This window comes from Myxocyprinus asiaticus, chromosome 48, assembly GCF_019703515.2.
Source record: "Myxocyprinus asiaticus isolate MX2 ecotype Aquarium Trade chromosome 48, UBuf_Myxa_2, whole genome shotgun sequence".
Classification (NCBI taxonomy): Eukaryota; Metazoa; Chordata; class Actinopteri; order Cypriniformes; family Catostomidae; genus Myxocyprinus; species Myxocyprinus asiaticus.
Genome location: NC_059391.1, coordinates 16,123,608 through 16,135,400, shown reverse-complemented (window position 1 = coordinate 16,135,400; position 11,793 = coordinate 16,123,608). Strand labels below are relative to the sequence as shown.

At 37.6% G+C, this 11,793-nt stretch overlaps 1 protein-coding gene across 1 annotated transcript; it reads right to left on the bottom strand.

Moving 5' to 3' along the window:
- Positions 1-7,816: 7,816 nt before the first annotated feature.
- Positions 7,817-11,693, bottom strand: LOC127437184 (UPF0235 protein C15orf40 homolog). The gene is made up of 4 exons (XM_051691947.1): positions 11,402-11,693; positions 11,091-11,208; positions 10,874-11,001; positions 7,817-8,903 (listed from the first exon to the last, which is right to left on the bottom strand). The coding sequence occupies exons 1-4, from the start codon at positions 11,558-11,560 to the stop codon at positions 8,811-8,813; spliced, it is 498 nt and encodes a 165-aa protein (XP_051547907.1). The 5' UTR covers positions 11,561-11,693; the 3' UTR covers positions 7,817-8,810.
- Between the last annotated feature and the right edge of the window lie 100 nt (positions 11,694-11,793).

Sequence of the window (11,793 nt, the reverse complement as noted above, 5' to 3'; positions counted from 1 at the left end):
ATTTTGTTATGTTACAGCCTTATTCCAAAATGGATTAAATTCATTATTTTCCTCAAAATTCTACAAACAATACCCCATAATGACAACGTGAAAGAAGTTTGTTTGAAATCTTTGCAAATGTATTAAAAATAAAAAATGAAAAAAATCACATATACATAAGTATTCACAGCCTTTGCTCAATACTTTGTTGAAGAACCATTGGCACCAGTTACAGCCTCAAGTCTTTTTGAGTATGATGCTACAAGCTTGGCACACCTATTTTTGGGCAGTTTCTCCCATTCTTCTTTGCAGGACCTCTCAAGCTCCATCAGGTTGGATGGGGAGCGTCGGTGCACAGCCATTTTCAGATCTCTCCAGAGATGTTCAATCGGGTTCAAGTCTGGGCTCTGGCTGGGCCACTCAATTACACTCACAGAGTTGTCCCGGAGCCACTCCTTTGTTATCTTGGCTGTGTGCTTAGGGTCGTTGTCCTGTTGGAAGATGAACCTTCGCCCCAGTCTGAGGTCCAGAGTGCTCTGGAGCAGGTTTTCATCAAGGATGTCTCTGTACATTGCTGCATTCATCTTTCCCTCGATCCTGACTAGTCTCCCAGTTCCTGCAGCTGAAAAACATCCCCACAGCATGATGCTGCCACCACCATGCTTCACTGTAGGGATGGTATTGGCCAGGTGATGAGTGGTGCCTGGTTTCCTCCAGACATGACGCTTGCCATTCAGGCCAAAGAGTTCAATCTTTGTTTCTCATGGTCTGAGAGTCCTTCAGGTGCCTTTTGGCAAACTCCAGGCAGGCTGTCATGTGCCTTTTACTGAGGAGTGGCTTCCGTCTGGCCACTCTACCATACAGGCCTGATTGGTGGAGTGCTGCAGAGATGGTTGTTCTTCTGGAAGGTTCTCCTCTCTCCACAGAGAAATGCTGGAGCTCTGTCAGAGTGACCATCAGGTTCTTGGTCACCTCCCTGACTAAGGCCCTTCTCCCCCGATCGCTCAGTTTGGCCAGGCGGCCAACTCTAGGAAGAGTCCTGGTGGTTCCAAACTTCTTCCATTTACGGATGATGGAGGCCACTGTGCTCATTGGGACCTTCAATGCTGCAGACATTTTTCTGTACCCTTCCCCAGATCTGTGCCTCGATACAATCTTGTCTCGGAGGTCTACAGACAATTCCTTGGACTTCATGGCTTGGTTTGTGCTCTGACATGCACTGTTAACTGTGGGACCTTATATAGACAGGTGTGTGCCTTTCCAAATCATGTCCAATCAACTGAATTTACCACAGGTGGACTCCAATCAAGTTGTAGAAACATCTCAAGGATGATCAGTGGAAACAGGATGCACCTGAGCTCAATTTTGAGTGTCATGGCAAAGGCTGTGAATACTTATGTACATGTGATTTTTTTTCATTTTTTATTTTTAATAAATTTGCAAAGATTTCAAACAAACTTCTTTCACGTTGTCATTATGGGGTATTGTTTGTAGAATTTTGAGGAAAATAATGAATTTAATCAATTTTGGAATAAGGCTGTAACATAAAATGTGGAAAAAGTGAAGCGCTGTGAATAATTTCCAGATGCACTGTATATCTATGTGCCCATGTACTTCTAAAAGTTGAAGTGAATGAACTTTTAGCTGATATATGCAATTCAAATATACAATTTGTTCTCTACTAGTTGAACAGACCAAACAAATTAGATGTTGCTATGATAACAGTTACTGTATGTTTACAGATGTGGGTCAAATGGCACAAGGCAACACCCTGGAGGTTTTCGTATTTACTTGCAAGTTAGCAAATCACATCCTGTTTTGCAGCAACAGTGTGTATATTTACTGGCCACGGCAGAGTTGTTGTTCATTTCTTAAGCTTGTGGAGACAGGAGGGCAAAACAGCCTTTGGTGCTTACAGCCCCTGGAATTTAAAGGCAATGTCATTGACAGCTGTCTCCTACACCTACCCAATTGCTCATCCTGACAGGCAGCTCAACTTCAATGGCAAAGCGGCCACCAGCAAATGAGATTTTATCGGTGCCCCAGGAGTTAACCTGTCATCTTTTTTTGTGTTACTTTTCATGTCAGGAAAATGTTGCGAGCATCACTTGCGCATCCCTGGTGAAGTTTTTCTCATAAGCAGCTTTTGTCAGGCATTAATAGATGGTCCTCATTTTCTGGGAGGAATTTGTGTTTGGAGGATTGCCATGATTAAAGGGGCGAATAACAAGAAATAACATTTATGAGATCACAGCGAAAACTCTTCAAAGGCAATGTTTTAATGATCTCTGAGCTCCCTGGGCTAGTCGTGAAATCATGTGACATCAGCAGCCTCTCCAAAGCTGTTACGTAGTCTGCACTGTGCCTAAACTACAGATATTTGAATTTGTGAAATATTACAAAGAGATAGTTCTGACCATGCTGATTGGTCAATAGAGCGTTCTTGCTGCGGTATAATCCATAGTATGGATTCTCCATAAAAACAATGTAAAAACTACCAAAACGAGCATTGCATATGGAGAACAACAAACATTTTAAGTGTTAGTTAGAGTAAAAATGAGTAAAACAACTCGAAATAATTAATGATATCAATGTAATTTATGTTATCCACCCACTCCTTAAACTGTGACGGGTGAGGACTGTCAAAAAACACTCATCCTGACTCTAAAGTATCAGCCCTATGGAGCCACATGCTTTTTGACTATTTTTACAAATGAAATACACTAAACTTTACATTATCTGCTTAGAACATACGCAGATGCAAGTGAAAACACTGAAGACCGAAAAGCGAAAAACTGGCTTCCTTTATGAATCTCCGAACACTTCCGCGTTCTGGGAAAAGGTGGATAGCAACAAAAATATTATTTTAATAAAAATTTGCATCCTGAATAATTTTTTTGTGAAGTAGGACTAACCCTTTCATGGCTAAAACAGACAGTTAGTGTATAGTTTCCAATATAAATTCTAATTGGATGTGCTGCATTTGGAGTTGTTATAAATTGCCGATAAATGTGCACCTGTGAACACACATTCAATATTAAAGAAATATTCCAGGTTCAATAAATTTAGCACAATCAACAGTATTTGTGGCATAAAGTTGATTACCAAAAATATTATTTTGACTCATTCCTCCTTTTCTTTAAAAAAAAAAAAAAAAAGTCAAACTACAGTTAGACACTCACAATGGAAGTGAATGTGGCCAATTTTTGGAGGGTTTAAAGGCAGAAATGTGAAGCTTATAATTTTATAAAAGCATTTACATGAATTCTTCTGTTAAAACTAGAGTATTATTTGAGCTGTAAAGCTGATAAAAGGTTAGTAAAGCGATTTTATCACACTAAAAGCATGTTAACATCCACTTGGTTTATTTCTTGTGGCTATACTTTTGAAACAGTGAGTATTTTAGTGTTTACTGATTGGCCCAATTGACTTCCATTGTAAGTGCCTCACTGTAGCCTAGATTTGTTTTGTTTTTTTCAATAGTATAGTAGTATATAGTATTGCAACAAGACATAAACAATATGCATGTTAACATTATTTTAGTGTGATAAAATCATTCACTAACTTTTTCTGTGTAATGTTATATCCAGTTTTACAACTTTGTTGGCATGACAACATAACACTATAAACCCTTCAACTACCTTAAAAATGATGATTTAAACAACTTCACAGCTCAAATAATACATGAGTTTTAACAGAAGAATTAATGTAAGTGCTTTTAGAAAATTATAAGATTCACATTTCTGCCTTTAAACCCTCCAAAAATTGGTTCCCATTCACTTCCATTGTAATTGCCTCACTGGAACCTTGATTTTTGCTTCTTTTTTTAAGTTATTGTTGAGAAAAGGAGGGACGAGTCAAAATTCATTTTTGTGGTAATCAACATTATGCCACAAATGCTGTTGACTGAGCTTAACTTGTATTGAATCCAAAATATTCCTTTTATGCTACGTTGTTTGGCCACAAACACCTACAGTTACAGAAGAATAATAAACTTTTAATTGGTGGAATAATTTTGTATTCTTATTATTAATAACACATTTAACAGGGGGCCTGAGTAGCTCAGCAAGTAAAGACACTGACTATCACAACTGGAGTCGCAAGTTCAAGTCCAGGGCATGCTGAGTGACTCCAGTCAGGCTTCCTAAGCAACCAATTGGCCTGGTTGCTAGGGTGGGTATGGTGGTCACTATAATGTGGTTCTCGCTCTCAGTGGGGTGCGTGGTGAGATGTGCATGGATGTTGCGGAGAATAGCGTGAAGCCTCCACACACACGAGTGCACTGGGAATTGGGCATTCCAAATTGGGGAGAAAAAGGGAGAAAATAATTTAAAATAATAATAATACATTTAACTATTGAGCATTACTGTGACCTATTTTATCATACTGTTGTTGCGTTTAAGTGATTTTAGTGAGTTTTTCCTAAGAACACCCTTTAAAACCACTATTATTATTATTATTTTATTTTTTATCCCCTTTTCTCCCCAGTTTGGCATGCCCAATTCCCACTACTTAGTAGGTCCTCGTGGTGGCGCGGTTACTCACCTCAATCCGGGTGGTGGAGGACAATTCTTAGTTGCCTCCGCTTCTGAGACCGTCAATCCACGCATCTTATCACGTGGTTCGTTGTGCATGACACTGCGGAGACTCCGCATGTGGAGGCTCATGCTACTCTCCGCGATCCACGCACAAATTCCCATGCGCCCCATTGAGAGTGAGAACCACTAATCGCGACCACAAGGAGGCTACCCCATGTGACTCTACACTCTCTAGCAACCGGGCCAATTTGGTTGCTTAGGAGACCTGGCTGGAGTCACTCAGCACACCCTGGATTTGAACTCGCGACTCCAGGGTTGGTAGTCAATACTCGCTGAGCTACCCAGGCCCCTAAAACCACTATTATTAAACTACTATAAATTTCCTCTGTTTTAATCTTCGTCTTTTGACTTGTGAAGGTGTTTGTGTGGGAATGCATTTGAGAATTCTGTTGGTTAATTCTGTTTAAGCTTAATTTTGAGTTTCTCTGTGTGTGTGCATCTCCTAGAAAGTGTTTAATTATGAGGGCCAAAGCAACTATGTAAGAACGTGTATATGTGTGTTTGTATAAGAGAGAGCATACCCATCTTTGAAGATGAATCCCAATAGAGGTCTATCTTTTTTTGTGTGGGAGAGTCCAGGCCTCATTATCTCCTCTTGATTCATCCTCTACTCCCGTATCACCAGTGAATATCATGTGCTACGGATGTACCTTCTCAGATAGGCCATATATAGCTGTTGGTTGCTATATTCAGTGTGGGTGTGTGAAAAGCCTCATACTCAATTAAAATGCTGATGGCATCAGTAAGGAGGGAAATCTGCTGTAATACAGAACAAAAGGGCACAGATGCGTAGAAAACAGCTTGTAAGATCAGAGAGGTTGAAATCACTAAAGTTAATTTTTCCCATTTCTACTTACAATGATTCAAAACGAGGAATTACCAAAAAGCTCATTCTGTAAATACCATTTCTTCAAAGTGCATTAAAGGCAGTGATTTTGTAGCAGGTCATTATTTTTTCCTCAAAGACCGCTCTGGATTCTCATCTTATCAGAGTTTCATTTTCATAAACAATATAACAAGTAGAGGACAGTCGCTTTCCTGAGGGGGAAAAGAAGTGTTGTTGCTATACAGCTTGATTGTGTGGTGTGGGTCCTCTAGGGTGATTACAAATAAGACATTCAATATTGAACTAATCTTATGTACAAGGGTCTCACTTGAAAAGATAAGTCATCTGTTGGTCTTAAGGACTTTGGGGGTTTCACATGCTGTGAGCTGATTTGAAACATGATTTGCTTCGCTCGTATGGAAAATATTTATGTTACTAGCTGCAGAGATGGATCTGGTAGAGCTTAAGTAATGATTCATCAGTCTATCTGCAAAGAAAGATTATAATAATATTCAATACCATGGCAAACATTGATTTATAAACAAGTTTTGCTCAAGGATTTCTGTAGTACAATATATCCTTGAGCATATATATATATATATATATATATATATACATACAGAAAAGCAGCTTTGAGGAATATTGCCTGAGTAGGGGAACGGCCAGCGCACTGTTTCCTCCCACTCAACTTCATTTGGCTCTAAAAGACTTTTCTCCTCAATTGTTAGGATTTCACCATCTAGAAGGCATAAATCATTCGCACAGTCTCATAATAACAAGATACGTCTTCATGACTGCACTAATGACAATACAAATCTGTTCAATCAGGCCTAGGGTTCAACATGAGGGAAAAATCCTTGAGTCACTCAGATGAGTTAATCTGTAGAAAATGTATTCCAGTAAAATGTTAACCCAAAAGACCTGACCTCTGGAATTCTCCTGCTTATAAGTTTACAATGAAAATAAATGGAAAGCAAGAAAACCCTTTGTACAAAAGAGTTAGTTAAGGGATAGTTTGCCCAAAAAATTACAATTCTCTCATCATTTACTCACCCTCGTGCCACCCAAGATGTGTATGACTTTTTTTCTTCTCCAGAACACAAATTAAGCTTTTTAGAAAAATATTTCAGCTCTGTAGGTCCATTCAATACAAGTAAATAAATGGTCAGAACTTTGAAGCTCCAAAAAGCACATAAAGGCAGCATAAAAGTAATCCATACAACTCCAGTGGTTTTAGCCATGACTTCAGAAGCGATATGATAGGTGTGGGTGAGAAACAGATCAATATTTAAGTCCTTTTTTACTATAAATCTCCACTCTCACTTTCATCTTGAGTTTTTGGGAATTAATTTTCTTTGTGCATATCACCACCTACTGGGCAGGGAGAAGAATTAAGAAAAAGAGGACTTAAATATTGATCTGTTTCTCACCCACACCTATCATTTCGCCTCTGAAGACATGGATTAAACCACTGGAGTCTTATGGATTACTTGTATGCTGCCTTTGTGTGGTTTTTTTTGGACCTCCAAAGTTCTGGCCACCATTCACTTGCATTGTGAAGCCCTACAGAGCTGAGATATTCTTCTAGAAATCTTAATTTGTGTTCTGCAGAAGAAAGAAAGTCATACACATCTGGGATGGCATGAAGAGTAAATGATGAGAGAATTTTAATTTTTGGGTCAACTATCCCTTTAACATAATAAACAGCATGATAAATTTGCTTAAATTTGATTAGTGATCTAAAAATAGAGCAGAATGTTGCAATAAATAAATGAATAAACTCATATTCATTTTACATTATAACTTTGTTGGAAATTTTGAAAATTCTTTCTTTGTTTATTCCCAGGATTAAGATTTTAAATCTCAAATTTTAAATGTCTTAGATTTTTGGACCCCACTGTATATAACAGTCTATATAAATATAAAATCTGTTGTGCCTTGTTGAAACTCTCAGAATGTCACACAGAAACACCCATCATCTCTCTAATGTAGCACTAAAGTTGGTGCATTACCTAGCTGATGACCTGTTGAACAAATTGATCATTCACGACCCAGTAACTAACTTGGTAATTGAGCAAATAAAAGGTCTACATTCATTTTAAAACCAGACATGTCTCTACAACATTCTTCTCTTTATTGTAAGAAGTTTAAGATATTGCAAAATAAGTTATATCTATCAACTATTTTTAAATTAAAAAGTTATAATAAATTTGTAAATTAAAATTAATGTTTTAATTTCATAAGCCCTATGCGAATGGGCTCTTGGGAACAGACAAGTAACCAGAGATTCTCATTAATGAAGCAGTTATATTGCAAAAAAAATACAAAATAAAATAAAATAAAATAAAAATGTAATGTAGGAATCTGCAGAGCTACGGCTGCATATTAAATGCAAATATGTTTCAGTCCCCTGGTTTTCCCTTTTCCCTCTCTCCTAATGGTGGAGGTACATTAAAATGTTACTTCATTGTAAAATAAATTGGAATTTGAATCTCGACTTTGATCTAAACCCCAGTAAGCAAAACAAAAACAAACAATACTGCTTCATGTCTCATTTTAATTTATATAAATTATTTACTTGCTTTTCAAGCATCATTTGTAGCTCGTGGCTGATATGAGATGCAAAAAAGTCTGATTTTGCAGTAAAATGTCTGTGTGTGATGTTAAAATGCTTGTGTATCATAGAGGTAATCATGCTGTGTGTAGAATACATTTATCTTTTCAAACATGACTAAGTGTAGTCCACTTACTATAACCAAAAGTTCTGCATTAAAGCTAATGCAGTATCATATAATTCAGAACACATCTATGCAGTTATGCATTATTGAAACCTGAATACTAAAGCAGAAACTCAAGACTCAGACTTTTCGAATAATCCACTGATGGGATTCTAGCCCTTGACTAGAAAATGTCTGATAACTATGCTCATTAGGTTCTCCTTAATGAACACATTTGTCACTGGTAGAGGACCTCAGGTGCTGTTGTGGTCAATAAACAGTTTTTTAAAAAGGCAGGATAATTGCCTTGAAATTTAATGACTTCCAAAATTCACTGCGGTGTAAAAAATTAATTTCTGAAAGCAGTGTAAATTTTGTTTACAATGTAGCCTAATACTGTAACACTTTTATAAAATTATAATTGTCCACTCATTAACTTTTTATAACCATGTTTGCGTCTCAGTATTGCATCATAATTACAACACACAAATATGCACAATCATTTGAAACTGCTAATTAGACAAATAATATTACATTTTATTTGATATACATGGACAATTGATTGAATATGATACCTCATGGTTTCAAGGTGCAAACTGTGACATACAGAAAATGTCAGTGATTTTTTTTACCATGGGTTAAAGATAACCTGGATCGTGCTGCTCAAACAAAATCAAAGTCATTTCAATATCATCCAGTGGCCTCTCTCTTCAGTTTCTCTAGGATTTCTTCCTGGCAGACAGCTGCAGTCACCTTGATGATTTTTTCTCTGGATTTGGAGCCCTATGTTGAGATTGAAACTATTTTAATTAATTACACAGTGGGGTTCAAAAGGCTAAGTCCATTAGATTCAAAATCTAATTTAAACCTGGAAATAAACTGATGGTTTAAGGATTCACAAAAATAATTAAAAAATAAATATAATTACGCAAAATGATTAAGAAATATTTTTTATCCGGTGTGGTGCACGGAGGTGGGGAAGGTGGCAGCTTATGAGGAGGTGTCATCTAGAAGACGGGGTGGCTTGGATAAGTTTGCTCGGAAATGGGGCAGGTATTTGGAGTTTTTGGAGGGCTCTCGGGTGGGGTGTGGAGAGAGTAATGTATTATAGTTTGTATGATTATTATGTGTGTGTATGTATGTATGTATGTGTATATATATGTATATGTATTTATGTTTGTGTATGTATGTATGTTTAAATGTTGATTTTATATATATATATATATATATATATATATATATATATATATATATATACATACATACATGTTTACATTTCATTGTAAAAAAATAAATAAATAAATAAATAAAAGTAAGTAAAGACACTGACTACCACCCCTGGAGTTGCGAGTTTGAATCCAGGGCGTGCTGAGTGACTCCAGCCAGGTCTCCTAAGCAACCAAATTGGCCCGGTTGCTAGGGTGGGTAGAGTCACGTTGGGTTAACCTCCTCGTGGTCGCTATAATGTGGGTCTTGCTCTCGGTGGGGCGTGTGGCGAGTTGTGCGTGGATGCCACGGAGAATAGCGTGAAGCCTCCACACGCGCTATGTCTCCGTGGTAACGTGCTCAGCAAGCCACGTGATAAGATGCCCGGATTGGCGGTCTCAGACCAGGAGGCAGCTGAGATTCGTCCTCCACCACCCTGATTGAGGCGAGTCACTACGCCACCATGAGGATTTAGCGCATTGGGAATTGGGCATTAATCAAATTTGTGACATTGGCCATGTTACATCCTTTGAACGTATGAAAAGACAGATTTCCTTGCTTCCATGGAAGCACACAAGATGCTTTTTGAAACATTCTCAGATCATGCTGGGATGACATGGATCATCAGGTTATGAATTAAAGGGATTGTTCACCCATAAATGAAAATTCTGTCATCATTTACTCAGCCTCATGCCATCCAAGATGTGTATGACTTTCTTTCTTCTGCAGAACAAAAATGAAGATTTTTAGAAGAATATTTCGACACTGTAGGTCCACTGTAGGCAAGTGGATTGTGGCCAGAAATCTGAAGGTCCAAATATCATAAAAAGGCATCATTAATGTAATTCATATGACTCCAGTGGTTTAATCAATGTCTTCTCAAGCAATCCAAATGCCATCTAGTGCTCTGCGCATGCGTCAAGCACTAGGAAGTATAAGTAAGCTTGAAATCATGATCATGCCTAGAGACTGAAGTAGCAAGATGTTCTGTGAAAAAGGAGTTACATTTTGGTCTGTTCTCACCCAAAACAGATTGGATCGCTGTAGAACACATGAATTAAACCACTGGAGTCGTCTGGAGTACTTTTATGCTGCCTTTATGTGCTTTTTGGAACTTCAAAGTTCTGGTCACCATTCACTTGCATTGTGAGGACCATCAGAGCTGAAATATATTTCTAATGACCTTCATTTGTGTTCTGCAGAAGAAATAAAGTCATACACATCTGGGATGGCATGAGGATGAGTAAATGACGAGAGAATTTAAATTTTTGGGTGAACTATTCCTTTAGTTTGTAGAGTCCATGCTAGCTTGAGCCAGCTAATAAATGCAAAAGGGGGATTTATACGAAATACTAAGAAATTCTAAAATTCATGTTCATTATTCAATTCATCTTTTCACTCGTTTCGTTATGCTGATAATATGATTTGAATTGTGAGAAAACTGTATTAAATGCAAAACAGAAGCCCACTGTATCTATACTAAGCATAAAACTTTAGAATAGCTACTGTATGTTGGTGACACATAGTGAGTGTATGTGGATGCTGACCTTATCTATGAATATTTCACTCTTCTTCAGCTGCAGGACTTTGGATAAATAGCGCACCAGCTCTGCATTGGCCTCTCCGTCTGTCGGTGGTGCGGCAATGGCGACACCAACCGCCTCCGAAGAGACATCTATCTCAAAACAACAGGGGAGATGATGCATGAACTCATAACAGACAAGGGATGGATTTTTTCTTTATTTTTATATAAATATATCCAACCTGTGATTGCATTCAGTTTGGCCCCGGGTTTGGCATGTATCGCGATAGCAATTTCACCGTCTTTAACTTTGGTAACCGGGCCGGGCGGTGTGTCCGATTGCTTTGGTTTGCTTTTGCTCTATTAGGGGATGATGAAAATTTAATGTTTTACTCTCATTAAGTAATTTCATTTAAAGACCTTTAGCACTAACATGACAGTAAAGTGCATCAGAGCATCACATACTTAAATGAATGGCTTACTTCTGATATTAATAAACATATTTATTAATCATATGCATGAAAAACATAAAGTAATATTTAATGAGCCCTACCGTTTTGTCCTTTTTAGGCATCGTGTTATATTGCGAGTAAACAATCTTATTAGAGCTATTTAGGGTGATTTGACTCGTCAAATGCGTCCGACTAAACAATAAGGGGTATACAAGTGGAAATAAAGATATTCGTACAAAGTAGAGAATATGGGAATGCATGAGCTAAAAGACATTTAAAAAATACAAGTATCGTACAAATATCGAGAGAGAAGGATGAGTTTAAGTTGCTTGTAAAAACAGCAGTTTACATCGCACGCGCACATGACAAGGAATGTAAATACGTTTGGCGCGTCAAATAAGCGCACTAAATGCGCAGAAAAAATAAATTACGTTTTAAACAAGACTTGATTGAGTCATATATTTTATGATGTACTGCTACTATTACTACTACT

Excerpts from the sequence above, each read along its gene's own strand:
- LOC127437184 (XM_051691947.1), bottom strand. The coding sequence starts at position 11,560 with ATGCATTCCCATATTCTCTACTTTGTACGAATATCTTTATTTCCACTT. Across the intron at positions 11,209-11,401 it reads TGCCTAAAAAGGACAAAACG|AGCAAAAGCAAACCAAAGCA; the intron begins GTAGGGCTCATT and ends ATCCCCTAATAG. Across the intron at positions 8,904-10,873 it reads GTGAAATATTCATAGATAAG|GGCTCCAAATCCAGAGAAAA; the intron begins GTCAGCATCCAC and ends ATCTCAACATAG.